Source organism: Natrix helvetica, assembly GCF_964273705.1.
Source record: "Natrix helvetica genome assembly, chromosome: 3".
NCBI lineage: Eukaryota > Metazoa > Chordata > Lepidosauria > Squamata > Natricidae > Natrix > Natrix helvetica.
The window spans coordinates 158,481,476-158,492,979 of NC_138549.1; the positions used below are offsets into that span (position 1 = coordinate 158,481,476).

General features: G+C 40.0%; 1 protein-coding gene across 3 annotated transcripts; it reads left to right on the plus strand.

Annotated features, from left to right (window-relative positions):
* Positions 1-3,389: 3,389 nt before the first annotated feature.
* On the plus strand, positions 3,390-11,291 carry PFDN4 (prefoldin subunit 4). Of its 3 annotated transcripts, XM_081947530.1 has the most exons (5): positions 3,390-3,457; positions 3,489-3,676; positions 8,819-8,926; positions 9,873-10,013; positions 10,933-11,291. In XM_081947530.1, exons 2-5 carry the CDS (start codon positions 3,605-3,607, stop codon positions 11,062-11,064), a joined length of 453 nt encoding a protein of 150 aa, XP_081803656.1. In that variant the 5' UTR covers positions 3,390-3,457; positions 3,489-3,604; the 3' UTR covers positions 11,065-11,291. The 3 variants fall into 3 exon arrangements, with proteins under 3 accessions (XP_081803656.1, XP_081803657.1, XP_081803658.1); XM_081947531.1 differs by lacking the exons at positions 3,390-3,457; positions 3,489-3,676 and adding an exon at positions 3,696-3,887; XM_081947532.1 differs by lacking the exons at positions 3,390-3,457; positions 3,489-3,676 and adding an exon at positions 8,709-8,731.
* Positions 11,292-11,504: the final 213 nt, after the last annotated feature.

The following is an 11,504-nucleotide window of genomic DNA, read 5'->3' on the forward strand; positions in this document are numbered from 1 at the left end:
AAATCCCACCAGGCTCAAGGTCGACTCAGCCTTCCATCCTTCCAAGGTGGGTAAAATGAGGACCCAGATTGTTGGGGGTAATGTGCTGACTCTGTAAACCCCTTAGAGAGGGTTCTAAAGCACTGTGAAGCGGTATATAAGTCTAAGTGCTATGGCTATTAAAAGGCAACAATAGCAGAAGGTCAGGCATTCTGGGAAAACCAACCTGCCAGCCTCACAGCAAAAGGCTTTATTTGCACTTTTGTGTGTGTGTGTGTGTGTGTGCGTGCGTGCATGGAATTACTGCTTTAGCCCATTTATATTGTTACACTAATTATTTATGTCCTTCAACTTATTTTCTATATTAGGAACATAATAGTAATGAATTACGCCTTCACCTTCAAGAGGCATCTATAGAATCAGAGTTTCATCAGGATGAGGAAGCGAGTGTCTTCTTACTTACGAGGCAAACTCCTCCTGTGGTGTATAAATGTACATATTTTTCAGAGTATAAAACACACCAAGGTTTTGAAGAGGCAAATTAAAAGAAAAAGTTTTGGCACTCTGCAAACCTCCCCAAAATGGCCCGTTTTTTCAAAACGAGGGCATGGATAGCCTTTAAGCAGCTTATAGAGTGCTCCTGGGGGCTGGGGGGGGGGCAAAATTGAGCAAAAAACCGGCCTGTTTTTTGCTCATTTCTGCCCTCCCCTGTCCGCAGGAGCTCTCTGAAAACTGCTTAAAGGTACAAGCTATGTACAGCCATTTTGGTGAAGGGGCGAGGTTTCAGGAGGCAAAAAATGCTGTATTCAGTGTATAAGACGCACCCAGATTTTCAGCTTCTTTTTTGAGGTGGGTCTTTTACTCTGAAAAATACGGTACATTGTTACAGTACATGTACAAAATAAGGTAAGACTTGTCTTGTTATATTTATATTGCCCTATGCCCCCCGAGGAACCCACAGATGCCTATGTACAAATCAGTGGTGGGATTCAATTTTTTTTTACTACAGGTTCTGTGGGCGTGGCTTGGTGGGGGTAGCAGGGGAAGGATACTGCAAAATCCCCCTTCCCTCCCAATCAGCTGAGACTCGGGAGGCAGAGAATAGATGGGGGTGGGCAGTGGTGAAATTCAATTTTTTTTTACTACTGGTTTTGTGGGTGTGGCTTGGTGGGCGTGGCAGGGGAAGGATTCTGCAAAATCTCCATTCCCACCCCACTCTCGGGCCAGCCAGAGGTGGCATTTGTTGGTTCTCCAAACTACTCAAAATTTCCGCTACTGGTTCTCCAGAACTGGTCAGAACCTGCTAAATACCACCTCTGGTCCAAATCTCAGTTTCAGTTCATTAAACAATCAAACAAGTTTAAAAACTCTTTTAAGGATTTTGAGTAAGAAGAAGACTGTTGGTGTTTGAAGCATTGTGTGTGCGCTTCTGAGTAAAAGAAACACGACCCGAGCAATGAATAATGATGAAGGTTTTACAATTGTAAAAGAAAGGAGGTTCATTTACAGGAAGCGCATGCATATTATAGGGATAAGCAATATTTAGCATCAAGCTAATTGCATCCTACAGAGGAGAGTCAACAAAACATGTTCTTTGTACATGTTTGTACCTGGGAGGATGAACAGAAGGAAGTAATCTTAGATTAGCAGACTTTTTAGACAGAATACATCCTTATCTATTTACACCCCACTTTCCCCTGGTAATCAATAGGTCATTAAGTGCGGAGGTTATTAAAATCCCACCGGTCTACTTATATGTTTGGACGTTACCTTTGCCACGTGACTTTATATGATGATTATTCTATCAATTCCAATGGATATCACAATCTACTTGACTGGGCGTTGACTCCTATGATTCAGATGTTAGCCAAGGACAGAAAGAGTCACAGAGCTATCCCGTAAAATAAATAGCATCCCCAGTCTTTTGCAAAATTAGTGGTGTCAAATCCAGGAAGTTTTAAAATTATTTCCATTACACTCTGATACAGGAAACAAACCTGTGCAAACAATCTTCACTCTCGAAGCTGAGTTGCTTTATTGTCGTATTACCCATTCCCAAGGGATGCGGTGGCTCAGGGGCTAAGACGCTGAGCTTGTCGATTAGAAAGTTCAGCAGTTCAGCGGTTCGAATCCCTAGCGCCATGTAACAGAGTGAGCTCCCGTTACTTGTCCCAGCTTCTGCCAACCTAGCAGTTTGAAAGCATGTAAAAATGCAAGTAGAAAAATAGGAACCAACTTTGGTGGGAAGGTAACAGCGTTCTGTGTGCCTTTGGCATTTAATCATGCCGGCCACATGACCACAGAGACATCTTCGGACAGCGCTGGCTCTTCGGCTTTGAAAATGAGATGAGCACCGCTAGAGTGGGGAATGACTAGCACTTATGTGCGAGGGGAACCTTTACCTTTACCCATTCCCAAAGGCTTTGTACCCTAATGACTGGAAAAGCCTCCTCCCTTATGGAAAAATAATTCTTACACATTGCTTTGATTAAAGCCTGTAGTTTAAGGGGGGGGGAAATGAAAAAGAACAGTGAAAAGGACATATTGCAAAATAGCATTTTTTTCATTAATGTTCTCAAAAAGGGAACATTGATTTTTTTTTCTTATGCACAACTCATAAGTCAATTTTTATCAAGTGCCAAATTTCACTTAGGTGTTAAAGAGTCTTTTGCCTTTAATAAGCGAAATCGAGGGTGGGGGGAGTTTCTAACTAAAATATGAGAAAAGGGGAGATCATATTTTTTCTTCATGCCGTCTTAAAGAACAAGAAAGGGAGGGAGATGGGGAGGGAGGGAGGGAGAAAGAGAGAATCAAATTAAGAGGTCCTTGGTACTCTCTGAGCTTGGTTGCTTGCTTGCAGACTTTCATTGCCCAAACTAGATAAGATCATCAGTGCTAATAAGGAGTGAAGAGCGCAAACCCCACTCAACATCAACACACTGATGGTGTTACCTAGTTGGGTAATGAAACGTCTGGAGGGAAACCACCAAGTTCAGAGAGCATCAAGGGCCCCTCATTTCAGCCCTGAGCTACAAATAATCTCCTTTATTGGTAAAACAAATTAAATCATTCCAAGGAACTCTATTTCAACCCTAACACGCCACACAAGGTTATTGTAGTGGGGGGGGGGGGGAGGAAGAACTTATATATCCCCCATCTTGAATTACTCATAAAGTAATAAAAATAAACTAAAAATCAAATAGGTAGGTAAGTAAATAAAGGCAGCTGCAGGGTTGTGCTCATGTGCTGCGTGCACTTGAATGGGAAAAAGAATTTCCCTTTATTACTAGTTTGCAAAATAAGATTTTCCCCCCCTTTCCTTCCTTTTTCCATCATTAACAAGGGAGTTGCGCCCTCTGCCGGTTCTCGCCAACATCACAACCTGCTTACATTTTCCAACCTCCCGCTGCTCTCCGCTCTCCTCCTCTAGCCCCTTTTGGACCATACCAACTATCCTCGAGGTGAGGGGGCGTTGGAAGTTGCGTCTTCCCTCAAACGGAACGCCGAAGCCGCGTCTTTCCTCAAACTGAACACCGAAGGCGCTCCCTTTCACCGCGACTCGGACGAACAGGCGCAGCAGAGAAAACAGGAGAGAGAGAGAGGGGGGGGGGAGAGCCTCGGCCAAATGGGAAACCTCCCCGTCGAGAAAGGAGTAGGTGGCTTAGTCCACAACATGGCGGCCACCATGAAGAAAGCGGTGAGAAGGCTGGGGAGGCAGGAGAGCGAACTCGGGGCGGAGTGGCGGCTGTTCTACTGTCTTAGCTTCCCCCCCCCCCCGCGGGATGCTTTCGCCGGCGTTTTCCTCAGTGGAAGCTGAGGAGCGGGAGGAGGCCGGAGAGCGTCCGGCGGGGAGGCCTTAGGCCTGGACAGGCGGAGGCCGTGAGCGTCGTGACCTGTCCGAAATGGAGGCGCGTTGAAGGGGGGGGACCCCACTTTTTTTTTTTTGCCCTGAAATAAGCGTGGCGTCCGGTAACTCCCAGTCGGGCGCCCTCAGCGTTTGGAGAGGGATGCGAGGTGGGAAATGGCGCCAAGGCGGGGCCTCATTCGGCGGCGTCAAACTCTTGGCCGCCTGTAGAGGGCGCCGTAGAGCTCAGGCTGAGGGGCCGCTGGGAGTTTTAGGGCAACTGAAGCGCCACGTGATTCTGACTGCTGGCTGAACACGGCCCGCCGCGGACAGGGAGTGGAGACCACGAGGAAATCCTTGGAAAAGTTTCCAGCCACCCCCAAAAGTGGCATGATTAAAGCACTTTCCTGGCCCCCAGCCAGATAAATTAGTGTAGGTCAAGGAGCCCAGCTCAACTGAAAAGAGGCTTTTCGTTGGTGCCCCCCCCCCTATTAATTTGGGAATGCATGCAGGCTCTCCTGTCTTCCAATGTCAAAGTCTGGTCTTGGGGTCTAGATTTAGGTGAGCTACTGGCATTCCTCCCCCATGTGCACCTTAATAAGTAGCAGCACTCAGCTGATGCTTGGAGGTCAAGCATTGGTGAACCTGTTTGGATGCTATTGGGGAGCCCATTGCAGCGCTGGGTGCAAGCTTTGCCCCTTTGGTGCGTAGGTGCACTATTTTGACTCTCAGAACCGAGAGGCAGCAGATTGGGTTAATGGTTCAGGTCTTGGGGTGGAAACTGGGAGACTGAGTTCTAGTTTTGGCTTAGGAATAAAAAGCCATTTGGGTGACTTTGGGCCAGTCAGTTTTTCTCAGTCCAACCCAACTCCTTTCAGTAGCCTTTATTGTCCTTGTACATATGTGTACAATCAAATATCGTAGGATTCTTGTGGGGGGAAATAGAGCATCCGATATGTACAGCACCTTGAATGGATAAAAATAAAGGTAGGATTAAAAAAAAATAGGACAGGCCTTGTGTCATTGTATATCATGTATACAATGAAATTGGTTGTAGGATTCTTGTGGGGGAAAATAGAGCATCTGATAGGTACATCGCCTTGAATGGATAAAAAATAAAATAAAGGTAGGATAAAAAAAATAAATAGGACAGGGCTTGGGTCACTATGCACTCCCCCTGTTCCCATCCCACAGACCTGGTTAATATTTGGTAGGGGGGGGGCTAGGAACTCTCGTAACTGTAAACAGAACTAAAAGGTAAAATCTGTACAGTCCTTAAGGCTCTCTAAGCTTGGTTGTTGGCTTGCCTGGCTAATGAAACTTCTGCAAGCAAACAACCAAACTCACAGAGCACCAAGGTTTCAGCAGTTGAATCATGAACTACATATATTCTCTTCTATTGGGGAAAAAAAAATAACTGACAATAAAGCAATCGTCAATTAGTCCCTACCAGAAAATGCTTTCCAGGATATGAACATCCTAATGAGGATGAATTCATTGGCCAACACTTTTTCAACACAGCCTAAGCTTAGGAGATTTTACCCTTTGTTAACCCCTTGCTTTGAAAGGGTTACTCTTTTGCGCATTTTCTATTTAGGGTTTCTTGTTTTGGATTTAAAATACTTCAAAATAGTCCCTGTGTTGGCTGAATGTATTTTATTAAACTGGCTTTAAGAATAAGTTAATTTTGTTGTGCAAAACATTACCTTTATATTACCTGACAATCTTTTTAAATTTGTAATTTTAACTGAGGGTATTTGTAATTTTAACTGAGGGTATTTTAATTGTTAATTTTAATTCTATTATTACTATTGTATGCTTTTAACGAGTGTTACCTCCTCCGGGTACGTGTATGTGTTTGTATGTATGTGTATATGTAATGGTATGTATATGTATATATGTATGGGTTTTTACTGTACGCCGCCCCGAGTCCTTTTGGAGAGGGAGCGGCTAACAAATTAAATTCTATTCTATTCTATTCTATTCTATTCTATTCTATATATGATCAAACCCAGTTACTTGGTTGCCCTGAGACAAGTTGCCCTTTTACTTTGCAACAAAATTGCAAAGTAAATAAATAATAATAAAATAATTTATTAGAATAGAATAGAATAACAGAGTTGGAATGGACCTTGAAGGTATTCTAGTCCAACCTCCTGCTTAGGCAGGAAACCCTACACCACTTTTATTTTTATTTTATAAATAATATATTTATTATATTTATTATAAATAATAAAAACAATTAAACATTCAGCTGTGATTTAGGGGCAAGGAGGATAGAATCTTGCTTTAAAAATATGTTTACAAAGAGTCTCAGTCATCTAGACTGAGATGTTGGAGAGTTACATCATGGCGACTGGACTTATTTTCTTTTGCTTTGAAAGTTTCACTTCTTATAGCAATAGCACTTAGACTTACTGTATTTTTCGGAGTATAAGACGCACCGGAGTATAAGACACACCAAGGTCTTGAAGAGGCAATTTTTTTAAAAAAGTTTTCGCACTCTGCAAACCTCCCAAAAGCGAAAACGGGCCCATTTTTGTCAAAAAAAAGGACATTAGGAAACTTATAGAGTGTTCCTGGGGACGGGGCAAAATTGAGCAAAAAACAGGCTGCTTTTTTTGCTCATCTCTGCCCTCACCAGCCCCCAGGAGCTCTCTGAAAGCCTTCTACCAGCTCTGCATGGCCATATTGGTGAAGGGGGCAGGGTTTTAGGAGGCAAAAAATGGTGTACTCAGTGCATAAGATGCACCCAGATTTTCAGGCTCTTTTTTGAGGGAAAAAGGTGCGTCTTATACTCAGAAAAATACGGTATATACCACTTCACAGTGCTTTACAGCCCTCTCGAAGCAGTTTACAGAGTCAGCAGGTTGCCCCCAGTAATCTGGGTTCTCATTTTACCCACCTCGGAAGGATGGAAGGATGAGTCAACCTTGAGCCTGGTGAGATTTGAACTGCCAAATTGCAGACAGCCTGCAGTCAGCAGAAGTAGCCTGCAGTACTGCACTCTAACCACTGCACCACTGCGGCTCTATCCAAGTAATTTCTTCAGACTGAGCAGTTTGATTAGGGCAGGGGTCAGCAACCTGCAGCTCTGGAACCGCATGTGGCTCTTTCATCCCTCTGCTGCGGCTCCCTGTCACTGCTCAGCTCCACAATTGATAGGGCTTTTGGTTAGGACAGGTAGAGGAAAAAGGATGCTGCATTAGGAGACACTATTGTGGGGGAACCGACTTACGGTCAGCAGAGCAAAAAAGACACCACGCTAGGAGGAAATTGTGATGGGGGAACCGGACTTCCAGTCAGCTCCAGAATTGAAGGGGGGGGGGGGGGGCTTCCCTTTGTGGCTCTTTGAGTGTTTAAGGTTGCCGAACCCTGGATTAGGGGAACCCAATATATATGTCCTCCAGGGTGGTTTCATTTCTCATCTAATTTGAATAAGCTCATTAGGTGAATAGGCAGAGACTTGTTCAGAGTTGGGTTGCTCCTAAATCCTTTCTCCTAGGTGGGTGGTTAAGTTATGCTTTAAAATCAAAAGCATAAAAAGAGAATATGTTTTCATGTATTCCCCACTAATGTTTTGGTTATTTGCTTAGTTTTATTGGAAAAAGCTGATTTTTCAGTAAAACTAAATAATTTTATAAAACTTTTCAATCAGTGTTCAAGGGCAGTTTCAGTCAAACTGCTGAGCAATAAGTAAATTACAACCAATGCATTAACTTATTTTACCATATAGGTAGTGTAATATGTAGATATAGATATATATCAATATTTGTAGTTCAAAAGAGAGCATGAAGTTGAAGAAATACGCATTACATTGTCTAACTAACTGCATTAGATTGATGCTAATCTTCGGATTACTTTTCTTTGCTCAAAATTATTGAGGAAGAAAACCGATTCATTGTTCCATATTTATTCTGTTCTACTGCCCTTTTTATTTGAATGTAGTAGAATATTCTGTGGAATTCTTGGTGCTCTTTCTGAGTTTGATTGGTTTCTTGTAGACATTTCATTCCCTGCCTAGGTAACATTATCATTGATAGTAAAGGGGAGTTGCTCCTTGTTTATATACAGTAGCTTGTTCTTCCAGTGTTGGGGTGTGTATGGTTTTCTCCTTGGGAGTTCCTTTATTATGGTATTGTTTTCTGCTTTATTGTTTGTCTGGTGTTAATGCCTGCTTATCTGAATCTGCTATTGGCGATGATACTGTATGTCCTGGTCTTTGTTTCCTTCTTTACTTTTTTGTTGTCTCTTTTGACCGACATGTAAATATTCTTTATTTATATGTGTCTATTGATGGATGGTTGGTCTGCCAAACTTACAGGAATTCCCTAGTGTTTTGGATTTAGTTTGATCTAGAATGCTCACTGTTTTCTCCTTGAAAATATGGTTGAGTCTGTCCATATGTTGTGAGAGTAAGGAACTATTACTATTTTTCTATTGCAGTTGATTTGTTGTGTATTTTCTATTTTTATGGACATACAGTTCTCCTATTTATTCATTAGTCTATCCCCTCTATCCCCAATTTAAAATAATGGCATAGTTCAGCTGTAGCATGACAACATTGTGAGATTTGCTTGCCTTTTATTGTAGAGTCATCTGAGACATCTGTTGTATTTAGCATTATATGCAGACTTAGCTATTTTGATTTGGTCAGCTAAATATGCCCTAGCTTAATGCTATATATGAATCAGGCCACTATGACTTGTTTTGTTTATGATCTCAGGTGTTTCCTATGGTTACAGTTGTGTATGCAAATTTCCTAAGGGCTTTTCCTTATACTCTCCCTGTACTCCTTGTCTGTCAATGTTATGCTCTCGTTCTGTCAACATCTTATCTGTATTGAATATGTAATCACTTCCTGTCTTAGAACATAACCTGATTATTCTCTGACAAGCTAAAATAATGGTGTGTATGATGTAACCTAGCTTAACTGAAAAAAGTGGATTATTATTCACATGCAATATATTTGAGAATCTCTTGTTTTTTGTATAGGCGGCAGAAGACGTTAATGTTACTTTTGAAGATCAGCAGAAAATCAACAAGTTTGCTAGAAACACCAGTAGAATTACAGAACTTAAAGAAGAAATAGACGATAAGAAGGTAACCAAAATCAGACGGTTCCCAAATCAAATCAAATCAATACTTTTTTCCATAAGATTAATTGTCAAAAATGTGTGTGCTACTATCCAAACCCTTATTCTTTGGTTCATTTGTGTGCCGGTGGTATTCAGGAGAACTGGCAATGGTACAAATAGTGAAAGCTCAGATTTCTCTCACTGATTTAGCAGAGTGGGAAGAAATTTGCGGTAGAAATATTTCTTCTACCAGGTTATAATATTATTGGCATATATTTCTTCTTTTGGCTAATAGTGTTAGGTAAAGTTTGATGTGGTTTCAAATTGGCCACAAAAGGTTTCAGAATTTCTGGAAGTTGAATAGTGTACAAATGTTATTCATTATCTCAGAGTAGTAACTCATTTCTCCCACAAAATTAAACATAACCATACTTTATTTTCCCCTGCAAGAGAGAGACTCTTTAAGTATTCTGCCATATTCTACATTTCTCTGAACATGGATACTTTTTTAAGATAAGCCAACCATACAGTCATATAGTGAAAGAGAGCATTTTAAATCTAAGTAAGGACTTTGTCAAACCGATTATGACTGTGTGGAAATTAAAATCAATTCAATCAAGTCACCAAATTGAATCATGAGACTGTGTGTTTAAAAATCAGTTTAAATCAACTCACCTTGTAAGAATCGTATTGACAGTTCATGGGCCATTAAAACCTATCACTGTATTTTAATCACTTAAATTTATCTTTTTCAGTGTTGAGAGATAGCTGCTAGGGCTAGCTGGTTCTACTCTTTTGAATTTTGTTCTAAAGCTGTTTCTAAGATAGTCACAGCTAATTTAGAATTACATGCAAACATGCAAACATAAATATACATTACATACATGAACTTATCATCCTAAATTGAATTACAATCCATATCACAATGATAGCTAAATCAGTGGGAAAATAACTTGATTTCTTAAACACAGAAACAGCTCCAGAACCTGCAAGATGCTTGTGATGACATTCTGGTGCTTGACGATGATTCATTATTGATACCATATCAAATTGGAGATGTCTTCATTAGTCACCCCCAAGTTGAAACAGAAGAGATGTTGGAGGAGGCAAAGGTATGTTCTGTTCCTTTTGCTACTTCTGTGACTCTTTTAAGATATTGCAGCAAGAAAAGTGTGGGGACGGGATCTGGCAAATGTTTTTCCAGGTAGTCTTCTTTCTTCTATTGTATCTATAAATGAATCACTTTTTTTCTTGCTCTCAACAATTTCTCAGCATCACAGTTCAAAGACATTGATTTGTTGTTGTTTTTGTTCAATCCTTCTGATTGCCAATTTTCACACCTATGAAAACCATGACTTGGCAAAGTGTATCTTTGTCATCAATGTGATGTTCTCTGATATTGAGCATAAGATTGGTTTTGCACTCTCATTTTTCACCTTCAAGAAAAGATTCATGAAGACTTTCTTCTTTCCAGCCACTAAAATAATATCATCAGCATATCTGTATGTTTTCTATATCCTGGCAATGTTAACACCACCTTCTGCTTCTTTCAGTCCCATAATAAGTCCAGCACATACACTGAATATATAGAATGACAATATTTAACTTTGGTGCGCTGCTTTTCCAGTTTTGAATGGCTCCATATTTCATTTCAATTGTTGTTTTCTGAACCGCATAGTAATTTATGCATAGTGTTGTCCAGATAAAGCATTCATGCTAGAGTAACATTAAAATACCCATGGTAAAAATAATATATATAAAAACTTCAAATTGGGTGAAACATTCTAAGTATGCAGATAAGGTGGTCTGATGGATTCACATTTTTAAAAACTGTCTATAACTCGTGATCTTCTGAATCAGAAGTCTAATCAATAAAGGAAAAAAAGTTGTTTTAGCTGTTAACAAATACGCTACTCTTTAAGGTGACACAGAATCTCTATTGATTTTGATATAATAGATGAATGTTTGGAAGGGAAAATGTTTCCTTGAAATCTTTACTTAACATTTTTTCCATTTTTTTTTCTTTGCCAGAAAAACTTACAGGAAGAAATAGGAACTTTGGAAACACAAGTGGAATCAATCCAAAGAGTATTATCAGATCTTAAAGTCCAGCTTTATGCAAAGTTTGGCAACAATATAAATCTCGAGGCAGACGATAATTAAATAGGAATAGAAATAGCATTGGATGTTTTTGTATTAATTATTTTTGCTTCATGGTCAATTTTTTTGAGAAACCCCGCTTTTCTTTAAATTACATTTTTGTTTCATGTATTTAATTACATACATTCTTATTTATATGTTTAAACAAATTTGTCCAAATTTTCTGGTATGTTATTAAAGATGGGTGCTTAAAATTTACTGAAAAAAGTAATAAAGCTCACAGAAATACATTCTCTTTTCATGCCTATTTGTACACTTTAGGGGAAAAAACATTTTTAAATGTTAGCGCAAGACGGTTCATTGAGAAATGAATTATAAATAGTTTTAATATTTAACAAAGATTATCACCCAAAACGCATCTTTGAATAGGAAAGCTTAAAAATCAGTTCTGTAGACCAGCCTAATCCAATAGAAGATTATTTCCAAGAGGAAAAAATATACAC

What these genes read in the sequence shown, in the direction of transcription:
- PFDN4 (XM_081947530.1), top strand. Translation starts at nt 3,605, where the DNA reads ATGGGAAACCTCCCCGTCGAGAAAGGAGTAGGTGGCTTAGTCCACAAC. An exon ending in CGGCCACCATGAAGAAAGCG is followed by an intron (nt 3,677 to 8,818) that starts GTGAGAAGGCTG and finishes TTTTTTGTATAG; the next exon opens with GCGGCAGAAGACGTTAATGT. An exon ending in AGATGTTGGAGGAGGCAAAG is followed by an intron (nt 10,014 to 10,932) that starts GTATGTTCTGTT and finishes TTTCTTTGCCAG; the next exon opens with AAAAACTTACAGGAAGAAAT.